This window comes from Cotesia typhae, unplaced genomic scaffold, assembly GCF_013202065.1.
Source record: "Cotesia typhae breed Kobodo isofemale line unplaced genomic scaffold, CoteBio_Ctyphae contig_48, whole genome shotgun sequence".
In the NCBI taxonomy this organism is placed as follows: domain Eukaryota; kingdom Metazoa; phylum Arthropoda; class Insecta; order Hymenoptera; family Braconidae; genus Cotesia; species Cotesia typhae.
This window is the reverse complement of record NW_027423756.1, coordinates 6,895,665-6,916,590: the sequence shown is the minus strand read 5'-3', so window position 1 is coordinate 6,916,590 and position 20,926 is coordinate 6,895,665. Positions and strand designations below refer to the sequence as shown.

Sequence of the window (20,926 nt, the reverse complement as noted above, 5' to 3'; positions counted from 1 at the left end):
ATTTATATGTCAACATCAACTGGAGTAGAGGTATTACCCTAAATTGCAGATGTGTATGACTTTGACTCAGATTCAGAACGTGTTAAAGTTAGGTGGAATTTAAATTGCTTGACACATATCACGGGGATCGAGAGAAACATACTTGCGTTTCATGTGTACACACAAAACACGTAAGTTGGCTATTAAATGACATGTAAGATTAATTGAACTGTCAATTTACCGTGATCTTTAACCGTCAGCCAGATTGGATGTTGTTGTTGTTGTTGTTGTTATGTTATTGCCTCTTTAAGGTGTTATTATATTTAAGGATACAAGTTGTTGAGGAGATACTTCAGTTAATAAACGATCTGAGGTGGTATGTTTTTCTTCAAACAAATACGGTCATTCAATCTTCTAGACTATACTATTATGATTTTATATTGAGAATTTGAATTTTATATCTACAAATAGAATAATTGGAACAGTTAACTTTTTTTGTAGATAGTATTAAAATTCAGGAAGATGTCAAAATAAAAATTGAGCTAGTTTTTTAATTTTCCAAAAAAAAAAAAAAAAAATGATGCCATCCTACAGTGAATTCAAAAAAAATTTTTTATAAAACAGTAAAATCGAAATTTCGATATTATTCATTTTGAAATAAATCCACAGCCAATAATTTAATTAATTTTTAAAATTCTCTTCGAATTCAGACTCAAAAATTATAACTCAAATTTTTTACCGAATAAAAATAAAGCATATAAATAAAGTATATTTACTATAAGGCGGTTGATGACTGAACGCATTAGCGCGACCCTAAAAACAAATCCTGAGTAAGTAGTACTATGAATTACCATTTAATTGCGTAACTGGTCACGAATAAGTATAAATAATCATGGACAAGTAATTATCGTCGCGTCGAGGTGAATCACGAGTAAGAGTACGATCGATCGGTTCGCGGAATCCTCAGTAGTACATATAAATTCAGTAGTGTTTATGGCAAGTGTCTTATCTATGGCTGCATTAGTGTATGAATTAATAGTGTGTGTGATAAATGTGTCTGTAATAAGAGAGTATTTATGTGCAGTTACAGAGACGACCTGATTAGCTGGAATCTTAAATCGCGAATTGATCCACCACACGCGTGTGTGTTAGATCTTACATCTTGGATCGTACAATATCGAGGATACCAATCGCGAATCGAATAACAGCGACCTGCTGCACCGAGAAGAGATCTTACGGAAAATCATTAGTTAAAGTCCAGGTTAAAGAGAGCCGATACATGTTGTCGATGATTTTACAAAAAATATATACTAGCACACAGTAAATGCTTAAGCTTATTGCATCATAATCCTGGCTATAAGGCTATTTTATACCTTGATATTATGTCTATTTGTTCGTGATATACATTTATTTATGTATTATTTTTTTTTTTATTTATGGGAAGAAACGTATCAACTCGAGTTTCATTTAGTTTTGATGAAATTGAGACTGAGTGGATTTTCTTCTCCGATGCATGGGAACTTAATTAACAAACTTGGAGGTAACTATAATTGATAATTTACAGATAAATACTTACGAGATGCTCGCCGGAAAGTACTTCCAATAAAGATATGAGGTTGTGTCCATCTCGTAAATCTTCGAATAAATCTCCGACGTGTCTGCTCGCCTGAAAAATATAATATTTTATTAGTTTTTGTGAAATACAAGATTTATTGGCTGAAAATACTCAAAGTTTAATCAAACTGTAAATAAAAAACGTTTAATTGCATTTCAGCTTCTTAAAAATCATTAATTGAGTAACTAAACTTACTGACATGATTTAAAATAATTGTAGTTCTACATTACATAAAAGAAGTAAAACCTTTTTATTTTATTATATACACTTAATTTTTTTTTTTGCTAGTGCAGTGATCGATGCGTAAAGCGTGACGTGAAAACGCGAGATATCTTAAGTTTCGTGCAAAAAATCGACACAAGCAAACTCTGGATGACAAGGTGCAAGGATTAAAAAAATGTGTTAAATCAATACATACGCTACATAAAAAAATAAGGAGATATTTTAATTGTATTGAGAAGGAGAAATTTAATTGACATTCATAATTAAAATTTTGGTTACTATACAAAGAAAAAAAAATTGTCTTGAATCAAGTAAATAATTTTGAAGAATTTTATCTGCTTGATTTGGATAGAAAAATTCTTATACTAAGAAATTTTTCTTGGTTTAAGTAAATTTTACTTGATTTAAAAATTTTTCGTCTTGATTCAAGACAATGAGCTTCTTCACAATTATAATCATAGTTCAAGAATTTTACTATTAATTTTTTTTTTTTTTTTTCAGTTTGGTTAGTAAATATTTTGTTAAATTAACATCAATTAGAAGCTAATTTTTAATTGAAATTGAAATTGACACGATATGCAAACTTATAGAGATTTAATTTAATAAAAGACCGGAATTAATCTGTGTAGATGAGAATATTTGACAGTGTACGAGTCCTAGAAAAGTTATAATAGGCAAACATGCAACACACTTTGTGATAATAACAAAGTGGTAACTTACAGTAGGAGAACAGCAGGGCTGGTTGTTGACGACCACACACACGTGGAGACACGTGTACGTCTGAAAAATGGAATAGGTATGAAGCCATCACCAGGGTATGATATGTTAACATTGTTTTATTTGGGTGATTTTTAATAAGAAAATGTAATTGATTAAAAAAATTAATAAATAAGATAATTAGTGACTGTTTATACCTTTACATATTTCCAGTGCTATGAGTTGCATGAAAAGAACAAATTAATGAATTATTAATATTTTTTAGGTTGAAAAAATAAGATTATATTTGAAAGTAAAAATTTAATTAATAAAAAATTTTACTTTCTCAGTGTAAGGCAAGAATTCGGGTAATTAGATAAATGCAATATTTATAAAGTCCCAGTCGGAAATACAGATATTTCTAGTCGGCATTCCATGTGCTCTTAAAGTGAGCAGTTAAGCCCATTATGACTTTATAAAAGTGAAAATAATTGGGTATAAATATTCAATTGTGTGGAGCAACTGCCGAAGAAGACATTTCCCACGTATAGCTCGTATTTACTTTGAATTTAAAATTAAACGATTTCGAGCATAATGACTCTGTTAAACATTTATTTTGAATTCAATTACTTCCATTTAGAGAGTTGACAATAATATTTAACCCGAAAAAAAATTTGCTAACGAGAATTGGATAAGCTTTAAGCAGCAAATATTTTAGTGTACTTGATTTTAATGTGTCTGCATTCCGTAAATTCAATTGCCCACAATTCTTTACGCACTATAAAACTTGTGTTCTTAAACTTATTTAGACTTAACAAAAAATTTACGAGTACCAAACGAGTATAATTAAACGCGACTGCGTCTTCATTCAACTTGTTACTGTACTCTTCACGTCACCTTTAATGGGTCACTTGGGACTTTTTTCCTTACTAATGTAGTATCGTATTTTTTATTACGATATTTATTGTCTAATCTTAAGTTTTATTATTTCTTATTCTTTAATCATATTTTTGTAAAATAATAATAATAATAAAATTATTTTTTATTCAGTCTTCTGTGGTTATTCGACAACTACTCGTTCTAATATCTGACTGTGATTCTCGGGTAGAAAGATATATTTTTATTTTTATAAGATAAAGGACCAAGCCAGAAATCGAACCTGGATCTTCACAATTACCTGTCGAGTCATCTAGCAATTAATCTATCAAATCGATAATCTACTAACTTTTCTCTCAACTCTCTTAAAGCTTTTTAATTCGTAGAGTACCCGACGTGTAATCGTAGAGATTTAGGTTCGATTTCTGGCTTGGTGTTTCTCCAATTTTATTCAAAATAATCTTTGCGACCAATGAGTAAAAATTGTCTCAAATATATAAAAATATCAAATCTTCGTATCTGAGTACCAAAATATAAAATATTAAATCTATTAGCTCTTGAATAAGAATTTGAGGTCAAATTAAAAATAATTTCATAAAAAATTTTTTCAATTAATTAAACAATAAACGATAATGATAAATGATAACATATATACCGAAATTCTCAAATCATTATATAATAATAATAATATTAATTCTAAAATAAAAGCATCGTTACTTTTCGATTTAAATAAAATTTTCCAAAAATTTTTTTTATCGAAATCAATATAAATTTTCTAGTTTTTAGTATATATTACTTCTCGCTTCCTGTCGGGGCATTACAAAACTTATCGTTCAAATAACTCTTATTGCACCCACCTGTAAGTTGGTAATTGCGAAATACGACGACAACGTACATAATATAATGGTGAAGTAAGTAACGAATAGAATAAGTATGAGTATAAGTAAGAAAAAGTATAAGGAGAATTTATATATTAAATAAAGAGACTACTTGAGTGGAGCCGGTGAAGGCTCAAGTCCTACCTGGACACCGGTACGCGATTGGTCACTGTTAGGCAAACTTTGGTACGGGAATCGGTAGGCGACCGGAGAAAGAACCTGGCGATGGAGAAGGTGTCCGAATAAGGTCAGACTCAGGAAAGCAACCGTTCGTATGTGGGCGCCACGGAATCACAGCTGGTGTCTGTAGTCTGTATCACACATATGATACTTGTATTAATTCACCCGTAGTAATATAATAAGTATAATACAAGCCAGTGGACGAATCTAGTGGGTTGACCATACTAACACCATGTGAAATAAAACCAGAAACGTCAGAAGTAACGACCATTTTTTATAATCTTTATCGCGACCCTTGTGAGCCACACGCAGGTTATATTTTTTTTCGACATTTTTTAGTCTCTGATTTAATCATTTGGGCCCACATTTCTCCCATTTATTTGCATACATGTATATGACATAACTTATTAATTTTTTAGATGATCAAAATGTCATTTTTTTTTATTTTATCATGTATTTTATAATTATTATTATTAATTATAAACATTCAAGTGACCCGAGCCGAGAATTTTGTTTCAAGGATTTTTGAGAAAAAGCCGAGATTGATAGCAGACGATTAAAACTACTAAGTTCTCTGGCTGAGATTAATGGCGCTATTAAAATATAGAACGAGACTTTTTATCCACAACAGACAACTTGATTTGTTGATTTATGTCAAGAATTGAACTTTAAAACGGTGTGATTATGGGAAAAATAGTTTAGTTTGAAAAAGTCGTCAAATGTGGGTCCATATAATACAAGTATAAAATAAACGATTGATTTTCGATTTATAAAAGGAACTTTTCCTATCAAAGGTAAATTTTTTTTTTTTAATTTCTATTAGAAATTAAAAAAAAAAAAAAAAGGTTTCGCTTCAAAGAATTTACTGTCAAATTTACGAATAAGTAACCGGTCAAATTTTCAAGACAAAAATTATTTAAAGTCGATATGGAATACGTCGCAGCTCATCCTCAGTCTTTGAAATTCACTATTCCTCAACTGAGTCACTGTTTTAGAAAAAAGTACAATTATTAATTCAAAATTAATAAATTTAATTATTTCCATGTGTTTCATGATTAATTTTTTATTTCACAGCTCTTCGGTGAATAAAAGAGTTACGCGAAAAAGATTCAATATTGACTGTTGATAAAACAGAAAAATTAAAAATTCGGCCTTACTACTGTTTGCATAAAAAGAAACCCGAATTAAAAACAAAAATATAAATAAATAAGTAGCTTCTTTAACATCAACACCTTGACTCTGGTTCTTTGGTTGCATCACGAAGGTCAACCCGACAGCAACAATGAGATACACTATAACGGATTACCGGGGGAGGTACCTTACTCCACTCATGAACACAAAGGCGTTTTGCCTCCGTGAGATGCCTGGTAGTTCCCATGGCCTTGTTCTTGCTCAGGATCCGTTTTAGCAAATTAATGAGTCAAGAGTCGAGCTCTATATAAGCTTGTCTTCTTATAATATAAATAACCTTAAACTTATAGCTTCAACTAGTGCAGTCAGTCGTCTGAATCTAGTGCACGTTGGGTTAGCTTAGATTTTATATTTTATTTCCTCGACACTGCTGTATAACTAAACAGCAAAAAATGTTCCTTATGTCCTTATAATATCAAAGCAATCCGCATCGCAGTTAGTGAAGATTATATTAAGCAAAACAAAATATACAATAATAAATCCCACAATTAACGTAAATAAAAAGTTTTATGGTGAAAGTTGCGGTCTGTTTCAGCCGTTCGTCAAATGAGCACAGAAATACACCGGAACATAATATAAGATGACTTTAAATTATTTTTCACCGGGATAATTCAATCCATATATGGTGGCGATGCAGAGCAAATGTAAACCCAGAACAGTGTGCCATCAGAAGTACATGCAGTTTGCAGTTTTCAGCTTGCAGTCTGGAGATACAGAACCTAACAGTTCCCCAGCATCCCACAATACAAGTGAGTCACGCGTCTTAAATGGCCCTTGAATCCAGTAACATTGTGAATTGCGAATGTCTCTCAAGTCAACTGTAACCCGTTTGGTGCATAACCATCTGAGGAATTCCAAATGTCATCTCCCAGTCAGTAGTATAACATTTTTTTACACTTCCGGCACTTTTAACCGGTGGCTCTGGCTTGGCTCTAGTATCTCTTCCATGCTTACAGTGATTAGATTTCTGGCAGTTATGTGCAATCCAGTGACTTATATTTGCGATTTCGATGCTGAAATTTTCTTTATAAGGAGTTATTCGCTCAATAACGCGGGGACATAAAAACAACCTGAGTCATAAATAGCTCCAACAAATTCGAATCGATGATTCAACTTGTCAACAAATTGGATACATTTCTTTTTTTTAATCGAGCAAAGGAGTAAGCCGCTGAGAATTTCGTTTTATATAAAAAAAACTTTCCTGCTAAATTTTTTACAATTTCAAATATGTAATATGATTTAACTGTATTATTTTATTCTGAATTTTAATTCTTAACTTTAGAAAATGTTTTAAATCAATAAAAAAATTAAAATTATCTGAGAGCTTAAAAAAAATTTTTTCTGAAGTAAAATTTTGATAGGTTTGCCAAAAATATTAAAAAAAAACCCAAAATTTTTTATAAATTGAACTTTGACCATACCTAAAATTTAAAAAATTTAATTTATCAAAAAATTAATAAGGACTTCTAAATATTAATATCAAGAGCTCCGCTTCTGACTCGCAGACTGCAGAATAAGAGTAGAATCCTTTTATTTGTTATTTAACTCCCCTCTGATGTTTTTGTTTTCGGCGGCTTTGTTTAAACTTTCAGCTAAACAGGATAAGGACGGAGCAAAGTGTTTATAGAGACGGAGAGTTGTTATATTGCGGAAAAGAGAATAAAAAGTGATAAAAGACCCGCTTAAACGTAAATAATGTGTTCGTTCAGCTTCTGACTGTGTACCCACATTGGAGCGACCTTGACGAGGAGATGAGAAGATAAAAAATAAAACATAAATCCGCGAAAGCAACAAGATGCCATGATGACTCCAAAGAATTGACTTCCTTTGCTGAAAAAATTACAGAGAGATGTAATTGACCCATTTGGATGCAACTGTTTCGCTGTTTGTGCTCCGGATGCTGACTATTGTAGCGGTTTTCTTTAGATATTTTATTATACACACAGAATTGTTTTTGTAAAACAATTTTTAAGATAAACAATATTAATAAATAACTGCATCTTTGCATGCGGAGCCGGTTTTCTCATTCAGATTGATTTGTTTGTAGAAATGTTTGGAAGCTGATTTAGTGATGTAGCAGATGGATACATTTGCCAATAGCGGATCGTATTTTTGAATATTCATATATTTAAGTTTTTTCTAGAGTTAAATAAGGCGGTTTGGATCATAGGCCAGCCAGAGAGAAAGAAATCACATCCTTGAGTAAGTGATATGATAGGAGTTAAGTATTGCAAGGCAATAAAAGGCCTACCAATCTTGATACATACGTAATGTCATTAAATGTTTGCCGTTTATCTTTATTAATGTATATTTGTATGCTAATAATGTTTATCTGTATTAGTGTAGAGTAGAGTAGTGGTCTAAATGATATTTCATTTAATGTTACTAGGAGCTACTGGCCATTTGCCGAGACCTTCTGTGAATTAAAGTTACGAGCAATGACCTTGCTGGCAAGCAGACTGGAATAATATTATACTTGCACCGCCTACATCTAGCGCTTCCCACGTTTTTAAATAGTCACGATATTTTGATCATGTAATCATTGTCAAGCCGACAATAAAGATGTCAATGTTATCAAACTATGTTTTAAGCAAATAATCAAGTGCTTTGGGATTGATTACGGCAATGATTTATGTTTCGGATGTTAATGTGTCGAGTTTTTTTTATAAAGGTGTATCGAAGTGTTTGGTCTATAAAATTGCTTGGATCAAAGTACTGAATTTGTGGGACTTTTAGCTAAATTAAAAATTGAATATTTTACGTCGATAGAAAAAGAAAATTGATTCAAGAGAAATAATTTTTGATAGAACCAAACAATTTTTTTTACAATAACCTTCGTACTTTGAGAAAAAAATTACATGTAATAAAAATCTTTTCATTAAACGGACAAGTCGTTCGATTGCTTTATTTTTATCAATTCATCAATCATTATTAAATTTGTTCTGTTCTTATAAATTATAATAAATATGAAAACTATTGATAATACAAAAACGAAGAACTTCAAAGATATATTTTACTCATTAGTTTAGCTGAAATTTCCTAATTTAAAACTCTTGCGTTTAGTTGAAGTTAATTAAATTTTTTAAAATTATTTTTCTGGTTTTTTTTAAATCAATTCAATTTTTTTTATCAATACATGACTTGATATTAAATTATATAGTTAGTAATAAAAAATACCTAACAGAATTTTTTTTTTTTTTAATTTAATCGATCTTATAGTCAAGTTCAAAATGATGAATTTACTAAAAATACTCAAAAAAATTGTTCAAAAGTTGATCATCTATATTGTTAATTTCAATTTTATTCAGACCGAAATCATCCAATAAAATAATTAAGACTATCGAAAAAATTTGTTTAAATACAACCAAGTAAAATCTCAAATAAAGCCTGCAAAATTTAGAAATCACAAGCGAATATATCTGATACACGTGATAAGTGTTTAACAAGAGACACGTTACATACACTAATAATAAAAATGCATCAATGTAATGTAATGTAATGTAATGAGAATGAGTATAGTAGTTAGGCTAAAGTCTTACTGACGCGATTACCGACTTTGTGTAGTACCTCTGGTGTCTGTGTACATGTACATTGTACAGCTTCGCTGTATGGTATGCTGGTTGTAATACGTGTAACAACTTGTTCACGGTTTTGCAGAAGAACGAGCCAAGTCTCGACACTTATCTCTTTAACTCGCCGTTTTATATACACTAGCTTATCTCACTTCCGTGAGAATTTTAAAGTATAAATATACATATATAAAATATACAAAACATAGAAGTTGGTTAGCGCTGGTGTACCGTTGGAGTAAAGCAAAAAAAAATCTAAGCAAATTTAAAGGAGAAGTTGATCTTGAGACTTTATTTGCATACAATGTCAAGACTAGGCCAGACGGGAAAGCCTGGATGGTTGAAGCAGATGAGCCATACCATCATCTGCTGGAGAATGCTAGTTTTGAAGAGATTAAATGACGTGGAAAAGGATTGTCAGGACAAGCCTTGACGGAAATGATAATTGTGGTCACGATGAGCATTACATGCTAAATTGCAGTTTTGATTCGAAGAATTTTGTTTAGAGTTTAGATGGGCAAAGACACTCGGGTAATCAACTAATAATTTTATTTAGCGAGCCTTGAAGATGAGATGACTGAAGAGGGTTGGATGTCGGAGGTAATAGTTTGAATTACCTCGAGAGAAAGAGGAAGAGGAAGCGATAAACGGAATGGTCTCCACTAACAGCAGATGTCCTATCCGTGGCACGAGTCTTCGACCAGATAAAAAAAGGCATCACGACTGTTATATCTGGAAACTTTGCATAGGCTGCCATAGTCTGCATGAAACTAACAAAACTGTGTGTTGTTTTATGTCTAAAGCAGGCATTGCTTACAGCTCTTAACTTAACTTAGTCAATTTCACGCTCGAAAGCACCCACCGACTTGCGTTCGCTCGGTTATTCACAGTCCAGACAAGTGTAATTTGTAAATCGATGCCTGGAGATTAATGCCAGCCTGACGACACACCTTCGCGTTTGTGTTTAAGGTGGGAGCTGTTTTACTGCGGGCGGTTTCTTTTAATCGGTTTAAAAACCAGGGAGCAAGCCCTCCGGCAGAGCATGCTTTACTTTTTCATCCATATATCGGTTCTAGGTAAAGGAAGAGGTGGAGTCACCTTTTTTAATTAAAATATTATTCATGTTTGCACTGGATACTTTGCATGATTAAGGAAAATTTTCAGTCCATAAATTGGTAGGGAAATTATTTTAAATAATATGTTCTTAAAGTTTCAAGTAATTCTAGTAATGATTTAGATGAATAGATCAATTTTTTTAATTTTGAAAAAAAAAAAAACCGAATAAACTTCAAGTTTTCTATTTTTTGTGATCACAAAAGCGACGGAATCCCAAATCTAAACAATTACCAAAATTTTAACTCGTTATCATTTTATAAACATTTGAGAGAAAAAAATTAAAATTTTTTCGGTAGAAATTAATGTATATAATCAACAGTTAAATCTTTGTAAATTTGTCGAAAAAAATTAATGACATTTTAACTAATCTGATAAAAAATAGTAGCAGCGACTATAAATTAAAAAATGTTTAATCATTTTAATAATATATATGATGTCTCACTAACTGGAATGGTATTAATAAATTCAGCGAAAAAAAATAAAAGTTAATCTTAACGATTTACTTGTGTGATTCACAATCCGGATGTGACAGAGTGATTGATGATGTTTCTAAGCTAACTCAAGAATCGAGATTTAAAATAACAAAAAAATCTGATTAAAAAAAAAAAAAAAACGAAATAGCCGGTTCAGAAATATTTTTATATTGTATATTATATATTAGATTAGCTCAAGTGTCGTTCCAAGTTTGGTAGCAGCGAAGTGTTTAAGTACAGTAGGCTGGAACAACTTCTGTTGGGTTGACCGTTTTGATCATTGTCCATATAATATACAACATTATAATGATAATTGTAATTATAATATATATAAATAAGTTTGGTGATTAGAGAGTGATATGAAATAAAAGTATCGACGCGACCTTGTGTCTAACATGGCAACTTATATAAACGACTACAGAGAGTAACATAGAGTGTGTAATAGAATGTATTTGAGCTGTAAGAGTAACACCGTGGTCGCGGCCGCGGCTTTTAGCGTCTATACGGTTAGCTTCTATCCGCTATTCACTATCCACTTCTTGCTTATATTAGTTTTTACTTATACAGTTTCAGGTTTATTTGCTTGTATTGCCACTAGTGTATACTGTACACGTCAAGGCTGAAGTTGTAGCGTATTACATTATCCTCTAACTCATATTATCTACAGCCGAGCAGCGTGTCGTGTTTAACGGAAGAGTCAGCACGCAATCTCAGTTTTTGTTTCATTTATAATAATCTATACCGGCTGCATGTGACCAACAATGTCATTAGTTATTCTTTTTTAATAATTCTCATAAAACAATCCATTCATTGTAAGCGCAACAATTGGTTTAGTCTCAAGTTTTATTTTTAAGAATCTTTACGTAGCCATTTAATTTTTATATTAGTAAACAGGAAAAAAAAAAATTAACCCGAATCAAAAATGTTTTGATTTAAAAAAATTTGTTTTTTGAGTAATTCAAAAAATTTTTTTTAAATAATAGTATCAAAAAAGTTGAATTGAGAAAATAATTTGTTTCTTTGTCAAAATCTTCAATGTCAAAATAATTTTATTGAATCAAAATTTTCTTTATCTTTTTCAAAATGTTCTGTAAACGATTCTCTTGAAAAGATTTTTAAAAATTTTTAGAATTATCAAATTTTTTAACGATTTTGTGTTTAAATTTTTGGTTATTTTGATTATTAATTCAGTATTTTTGATAAGTTTTAAGAACTCGTTACATCAAAGTCTCGCAAAATTGTTATCGAAGCATAAAAATCCTTTTAAAACATCAGAAGCAAGAAAAAAACATTTCCGTCGTTCTGATAACTTTAAAACTAAAAAGAAAATAATTGAAAGCTTCATTCATTAAAATTTTACTGAATTGATTCTTTGACATGTCGTCTGCTTTAAAATTGATAAATTTATCATTTTTCTGACATAAGAGTACCTATAATATCCCCTGTGGGATACTTTGATAAAATCGATAAAGTAAATCTTAAATAACCGCGCAAATGTTAAATTTAATAGTCTCATGCAGTAATGAGCAGTTTCTTGATATGGGTGAATACTCTGTTACAAGTTTATATAATTCTGTATAATAGAGTATCAATAAGATTTTTTTTTCTACAAATTATGGAGAAAAATATACGAATTGGCTGTATAGTAAAGTATTTATTGTAAGATAAAATGTATGAGGTAATGGTTAATGTAATGAGTTGAATGTACGTACGTGGTAACTATTAGATTACTCACGACGGGTGTGAATCACCAATAAATTCTTGGTCGCGTAATCTGTAAGTAATACCGTGGAATACCAAAGTAAAGGAGATAAAAAAAATAGAATTTAACAAAAATGCGGGTATTATCCAAACTTGCATGCATTATTTATTTGAATTAGCTGGTTTTTAAGAGAAACAAGTAAAGGCCGTGGCTTACTTTTAAATAGTTGGCATATTATTGCAGGTAAGAACTGTCATCAAACAAAAGACAATTCAAGTGTCCATAAAAAATAATCATAACACAACAAAAGCCACTTTATCTCGATGGTAATGTACTGGTTTATAAACATATATATGTGTAAAGTACATAGTAAAGACATATTACATTCATTTCATACTTTTTATTTTATTTTTCAGTGCATTTCCATTCCGGCTTTATTTGATCGCTGAATTGAATAATGATGACTTATGGAAATTGAACGTCTGCAATTGCAGATGAGCGATAAAAGTTTATAAAAATATAATTATACATTTGATTATTATATGATGTATGTGTAATGCAAAAATTTATATTTGGGTAAAAATCTGATGAAATAAAAATGTGAAGTTTTTATGAGTGACGATTTTTGATAGGATATGAGAAATGATAATAGAAATGTGTAGGGTGACAAATGATCTCTTACTCCGATCCCTTATTCGCCCACTTATTTGACGTTTATTTTTCTCAATCGGTGCTACCTTCTATAGCTTGCTGGCAAACCACCTTCAACCTACATATACGTGCCACGCGACACAAGTCAGGTACTTACGGTTCTATCACTCTGATTTTTATTCATTTGTAAATGTTAACTTGTGCAACGCGACCCACGTGAAAAAATTTTATTAAAAATTGAAATTATATTTCTTGACTGATTTCTAATAATTCTGTTTGAATTAAAAAATTATTTTAAAGAGTTTTATCCTATTATATGAAACAAAAAAATTTTGAACTACGAGATTTCAATTTAAGTAAATTTTACTTAATTCAAAAATTTTTCTCCTAGACTCAAAATAATCAAATCAGATTTTTGAATTCAAAAGTTTTTTTCTCAAATCAAGTTAATTTTTTTTTTCACTGTAAAAATATCTTTCTGAAAGAATGTTCTTCATTTCGTAAAATCGGATTATAATTTATCAAGTAGCTTACTTATATAAAAAAAAATCACCAGAATTATCCAATCTCAATATCATGTTTACTTCTCCATCAACCGACTCATCGATTTACAGTTTATTGACTACCAGCTTAAGAATTAAAAGCCTTTGATACTGGTTGTTTCAAACAAACTCGTTATCGTTGGATTTTTCTCCAGAGTCCAATAAAAATACCGTAAGAATAAGCCGAGATAATAAATATCTAAGCGTTTAAATTGCAATTCATAAATAAGTCATGGATGTGTGTTGCAAACTGAGTACGTTAACTAACCTCACCTTCACTTTATTCAAACTTCCTACTGCAGCTCGCCGATCTCACTACATTATACACAAATCCATAAAATGTTTTTGCTTTATTTATTGATAGATAATATAATCTACTACGCACGTATTAAAACTATATTGTCAGCAAGAATGCGCTGATTTCTAGATGACGGCTATTGGTATCGATTAACCCAACTGACGACAAAAATTTAAATAAATCGTTATGACATTGTATAAATTTCCTGCAAAGAATTTACAATGATTTTTATTTAAAACTTTGTAAATTTATTTTTACTTTTCTAATTTTTCAGTTTGTAATGCCAAGAGATCTTTATGTAAATAATTATTATGCTAATATGACAATTAAAAATCTTCCTCAAAGGCTTAAAAAGAAGAAACAACTTGCACAAGTGCATGGAAATTTATTCAATAAAGTAATAAGTTTATCAACATGATGCGACGGCTAAAAACTGTTTATTTTTTTATTTGAATATTAAAGATGTCGATAATTTTGACGACTCTATTTTGTAATTTATCAACTACGTTATAAATATTTATAAATTCCCAAATAGTTTTTATTTAATTAACCGATAGTAACGATGCTTTTGTAAATTTAATAAAATATTATAATAATAAAAATAAAAAAATATTATATAAATGTTAATAAAGGTTACCTTTTTAAGATGTTTGTTCACCCATTTAGTAAAGGTTTTTTTCTGTATGGCATCACGTTCGTCTGTAATTAAAAAAAAAAAAAAAAAAAAAAGATAAATTAAAATTAAAAGGAAGTTCAAATTATCCGTTATTTGTTAATCACTATTACAGTATAGCTACAGAGTAAGAATATAAGTGGAGTATAAACTCAATTAACCTTATAACCTAGACAATAACACGATAAACATCTATCTAGTAGTTTTATTTTATTTGTAGCACCGAAAGGTAAATTTTCTATTCAGGAAGTCGAAAAGGTAAGCTAAGGGTTAAAGGTAAAGCTGCCTTGGGGGTACGAGTACGGATAGGAGCTGCCGGATTTAATTTACGACAGACTTTAACTTGGATCGCAATCAATCCTCGGATCCAGAGAAGTGAAGAGACCGCAAAGAAGACCGCGGTGAGGGCTGTATGCTTGACCTCTTGAACTTTCGTGCCCCAGAGTAATGTGTAAACCTCGTTCGGTACTTGCTATACTACTACAGTCACGCCCACGTTGCGTGAGCCAAGTACCCGTGAAAAGAAGAGACTAACTATGACGAAGAGTAAGTAGGAGTCTTCTGCTTTCTTTCAAACAGTGACAATGTCACCGAGTTCTGTCCCCTATTGTATAATCAGACACCGCTTAATTGCCGTGCAAATATAAGGCACTGCTTTTTATTCTATTCAAATTCTCAACGCGGGTTTTAACAATTCTTTTGTGCAAATATTTACCGTGAAGGTTTATTTCTTAACTGGATAATTTTTAGTGTATTACTTTTGAATGTTAATACAGTTGGCAAGAGATTTTTTTAATTTTATTTTGATAAATTATTTTTTTATTCTTTTCAATTAAAATTATGAATCAATTTTTGGAGTTTATAAAAGAACACAGAAAAAGATCTTGTATAGACTGATAAAAAAATTAACTTGACTCAAGATCCAAAATTTTGAACCAAGAATACCATTTTGAAGAAAAGGATTTTCTTGAGCAAAAAGAATAAATTCTTGAGACAAGAAAAATTTATTTAAATCAAGAATTCTTTCATTTTCTTATTCATGTGAACTCACTAATTAAAAGAAATTGAAGAAAGATTATAATATTTTTTTCTATAATTATAATTTTGAAAAGTTATTTCATAAGCTTGTAAAAATTTATTTGTAAGTTGAAAATTATTAGGTAAAATTCCTTCAATCCTAATTTTTAGGAATTCTTCAAAATTAGACAAAAATTTTTTGTAATTATCAAAAATATTTTTGTAATTTTGAAATTATAAATAAAATTTCAATTTTTAAATTTATGCCTTAAATTTAAAAATCGATTTCAACAACCAAAATTTATTTCCAAAACCATAAAATTAAATCGAGAATAAACAATCAATTTAATGTAATAAACAGGAAGATATGAAACCAACATCTTAAATAAGTAATAAATATTGGACAAGGTTAAGGTTGAAGTATTTCAAAAATTTAACGATTGAGAATGGAATTTTAACGGCATAAGTTGATTGCTGTGACGATGGATAGTTTGGTGCACATGGAGGCAGCTGGAGCCTTCGGGTACTCATACAAGTAATATAAGTACAGGGATCAGAGTTCACTTGCAGACAATAACCTCCAGTAATTCATTACAAGAGGGATGAATTGAGTGAGGAAAGAAATGTGATGATTAAATCACTCACTACTTAAAGTGAAACAATAAGACCAATAATAATAATCATTTTAAAGAAATAAAAAATATTTAGGCACGACATCGACGCCTGGGGCGTCAACTAACATTATATTAGTATCAGCCGAAAGCTAAAATAATTAACGTAATGAGCGTATAATTTTCCATCACGAATTCTTGGAAAGATGATCCAAGTACGTTCAGTACATATACAATATACACAGTACATCTAAACTTCAAAAGACCAACCTTCGTCTAGCAGCAGACCGCCTTTGCTTTGATCTAAACCACCATTCAGTGAAAGAGCTGCCTTTATAATACTTAGAGTGTCTTCGACTACGTAATTGTCAGGATATATAATTTATTATTAAATAAATTGCCAATAATAACGACTCTAATTTATTGCGAGTGTGCAAATTGAGTGACGAGTTGCTGAATTGACGCTTAGCTAGTGATCGGACAATTGATCGATGCGTGTCATGATCCCGAGATTTATCGTAGAAAAATAATTATTTCAATTACTCAATATTGAATGGTAAAAAATATGTCCCTATACGGAGTCTTTATTGATACTATCTGTCAGATGGTTACCGTGTGTAAAAAAATTTTTGAGACTGTACTTCATCCAACGTTAATAATAAGACAACAATGTGTCATGATTAGATGTTAGTATAATTATTAATAGTAGGGATTATAATAAATTTGATTTAACAAACTATTAGAATAAGAAAAGTTGGTTGAAAATTGAAATTTAAATTATGGGTCAAATTTTCAAGACATTGAAAAATTGTAAGAAATCTTTTCTGCCGGAAATTTAATTTTTTCCAAAAAAGTTTTTTATTGATTTTATTCTATTTGCTATCGTTTATTAAAAATTTAAATTATAAATCTAAAAAAAAAAACTTTTGAGTCAAATAATAAAATTCTTGAAAAATGAAAATCAAAACTATGGATTAAATTGGATTAAATGTTGCAGATAAAAAAATTATACATTTTTTGGATCAAAAAGTTAATTCTACTCTTAAAACAAAACTTCAAACATTAACAATGATCTGAAGTCGATTTCATTTTCAAAAAATGAACTTTAAACTATGACATGACATCAGATTCTTTAGACAGTGGCGCCTATTTGTCGTGAATGTACTCTCAAATTTTTTCAACAAAGGATTTTACAACTTCTTCAAAGAGATCGGAATGTCAAATAGACGACAGTGGCTTCTCAATACAATGCTCTCAGCAAATATTATCCACCTACGTGCGCGCCCACTTCCTTCATATATAATATACATATATAGTTCTTTAGGCCATGCGTAAAAAAACTCTTTAAATGTTTTTTAAGTACATAGTCGGATTAAAATTCGTTCTCTCAAGAATATAAATATCTGGCAACGTGAAATTGCACTCTAGCGCTTGACAATTATTTAAAACCCGTGACAATTTATTATCAGACTCTTTTGGCACGGTGACGAGGTTAAAGAACCGCCGTAAGAAGAAAACACAGTAGGATAAATAACTGCTGGCTGTGTATTTGTAAGGAGAAATACTCGCTAAAACGCGGGCGTTTAATATATAACTCACTACTACTAACTAATACAGAACAAAGTGGATGAAATGATAGTTTATGCTAGTTATTCCCGTGATGGTCACAATAGATCACGTGTGCTTAGAGACACAAATAAAGATTTATCGCCAAAGATTAAAATTAATATCACTCTAAGCATTTAATATTTGCCCAAAAGATCTATTATATTCGCTGTTAGCTCTTTAGCGGGCTTTTTTCTATTTCGCTTGAAATTCTTAGATTAGATATAATAACCAAACAATTGAAGTAATATAAATAAATTCTGGTGAAAGTGGCCCAATGTAGAAATTTCATTTAAAAAAAAATTTCAAACTCAATAAGTTGATATTCAAAATTATATAAACTACCGCCAAACATTTAAGCACAGAATTAGTCTTTCATACTTAAAATTTTGGGTTCTAGTTTTCTTTAAGACGTATTCCTCAAGTCTATTTATGAGACAAGCGTAAAATATATTCAAGTCGACTGTGGTGTTATTTTACAATAAATGATAAAACTACTTGTTAAAAATTTTTAAATTTTAAATGATAAAAAATGTATAAAATGGCCAAAACTGGAACTTGAACTCTTTTGAATTTTAATATTGATACTTCAAATTTATTTATGGTAAATTACAATTCCATTTAAAGTTGAAAGATTTTATAAAATTGTGAAACTTTAAATAATAATTGTTATTTATAATTTTCAGTTGCTATTTCTGGAGATATTTAATAAAAATATCAACTTGTACAGTCTACTCAGTTTTTTTCACTTTTTAAAATTAAAATTCAAAGAAAATCGTTCAAACTTTCATATTATATGACTTTTTAAATTTTAACATAAATTACTTTAGTAAAATTTTCTCCATGTCCAAAAAAATCAAAATTTGAATTGAAAAAAAAAATTTAACGAAATGAACTTATTTACAAATAATTTTTTTAAATTCCTAAACTAAAACTTCTAACTTTTCATCAATCAAAATTTTTACTCACAAATATCAATTCAAATAAAAATTTTTATCGGATTATTATCAACAACATAAAATTTGTGTCCATTAAACTAAAATGTATTTGGACTCGTATTTGCTCTACACTTTTATTTGAAACTTTAGCAAAGTATGATAGTGTAGTGAAAAAATTAAAAAATGAAAAAAAAATGATAGAGCTATCTTCTCGTTAATGGGTTAGAATATCGGGATTAAAACTCGTCCATTACTCCAAATCAGGGCGTGAAATGTCGTGTAAGATATATGAAGAGTAACCGTACGTGAGTTCGCAGATGTAGAGCTGGGCTTGATAGCTTGGGGTGGGCTTTTACTACAGGACACGATACCATCTCATACCATCCAAGAGAGTATAAAACCAACATAAAAATTAACGTGGTGAATATAAGTGACGGGCAGAGCGGGTGTGCTCGCTATTTGAGGCCTATAAACTAACCGTAACCATCAGACAGCAGATGTTGAGATGTGATCACCCGCATATCACCTCACATATTCACCTACCCGCTCGTCTATATGTATTTCTATCCGTGATTGCACGAGGATTAAGAAAGTGGTATTATGTCTTATATTTAAGAGAGTTGAGAATTATCTCAAAGTAACAACAATGAGCAATAACAAGTGATAAAGTGGCCATTTTTAATGCTGTATTTTATGAGGGCGTTGTTCGTACATATTCGGGACCAATTTGATCCACACCAATACAACCCAAATGAGAATTAGAGACTCGGAGGCTGATTTATTCTCAGGCACTCAATCTTTAAATTGGATGATTATCGAGACTGCTGCTCGCTTTATTGTTTAGTCATCTATAGCTAAATTAAAAATAATTATCAATTTTTAAATGTATCAAAAGTCTTCTAATGCAACCTTGTGTCTTAAAAATTACAAATTTTGAGACGACATAAAAAAATTGATATAGAAAAAATTAATTGTTCTTCAAAAACAATTTCTCTCAATTGTATTTCATTAAACAAATATTATACTAATTATCATGGAAATAATATAAATTTGATCTTCGGTTAATTACTAATTGTTGTCACATTTTGTAATTTTTAGTAAATTTCTTTTAAGACTACTAATTTTGTTTTAGTTTCTAAATGAACTATTTTAATAAGTTAGAATTTCACTAATTTCATTATAGAAAGTAAAAATACTCTCGACATATAATATGTTGTGAATATTGAGAAAAAAAAATAATTTACTGATAAGAAATGAAATACGAAAGGACTATCAGCTATGTTATTTGCAAGCATATCCGAGATCATTTAATTGAAATGAATACTTTAATAATAAAAATAATCTAATCAAAAATGTAAAACTAAAAAATGATAAAACAAACACGGGAGATAATGCAGATTTAAGATATAAGAACATATATTTCAAATTAAGATTTTAGATAATATTTAAATATATTAGACCGAGTTGTTTAATATATTATTATAATCATTATATTTATAAGATCCAACGTTATCGCTTTTAATGTATTATGTAATGCGAGTTAGTATATATTAAAATGTGTAAGTGATTCATAAATATTACCGAAGGCATATAAACTTCACGATATGAGTTATTGTTATTGGATGTACAGGATATTATTCACGCTTTGAGTTTTATTGTAACCACACGAATAACTAATCCGTGGCATTGTCTATTGTCAATGTGTCAACTTCTTACTTTTTACTTATATACTTCTCGATTGTTGCATGGATGCATTTATATTTATACTAATATTTATGTTTATTTCTATTTTTATGTTTATGACTCCATCAATATGTTCACATTTATTACATAGTGCAAATTGTATAGTGAAAAAAAAAATTAGCTTTATTCACGAGTAAATTTCTCAGTTCAAAATATTTTTTTATAAAAAAGTCAATTTTTTTTTTTTTAGAGTAAGTTTCAAAATTTTAATTAATTAAAATTATTAAAATTGAAATAAAAAAATATAAAATAAAAGTTGATTTTTAATTTTAATTGAAAATAATATAAATACTCCATTCCTATTAATAAAACAGGCAAGTATAGTCACTTAAACTTATAACGGCATATTTA

The 20,926-nt window shown here is 29.8% G+C and overlaps 1 protein-coding gene across 14 annotated transcripts in view; it reads right to left on the bottom strand.

Moving 5' to 3' along the window:
* Shot (dystonin-like protein short stop) overlaps positions 1–20,926 on the bottom strand; it is a 103,063-nt gene that overhangs the window by 64,656 nt on the left and 17,481 nt on the right. For 12 of the 14 annotated variants that reach the window (XM_074246693.1, XM_074246683.1, XM_074246684.1 and 9 more), the window contains 4 exons: positions 14,626–14,687; positions 2,731–2,748; positions 2,537–2,596; positions 1,556–1,645 (listed from right to left, as the gene is read on the bottom strand). In XM_074246693.1, coding sequence (XP_074102794.1) covers positions 1,556–1,645; positions 2,537–2,596; positions 2,731–2,748; positions 14,626–14,687 — 230 coding nt within the window. The remainder of the gene's footprint in view (positions 1–1,555; positions 1,646–2,536; positions 2,597–2,730; positions 2,749–14,625; positions 14,688–20,926) is intronic. The other 2 variants (XM_074246682.1, XM_074246687.1) reach the window with 2 other exon arrangements.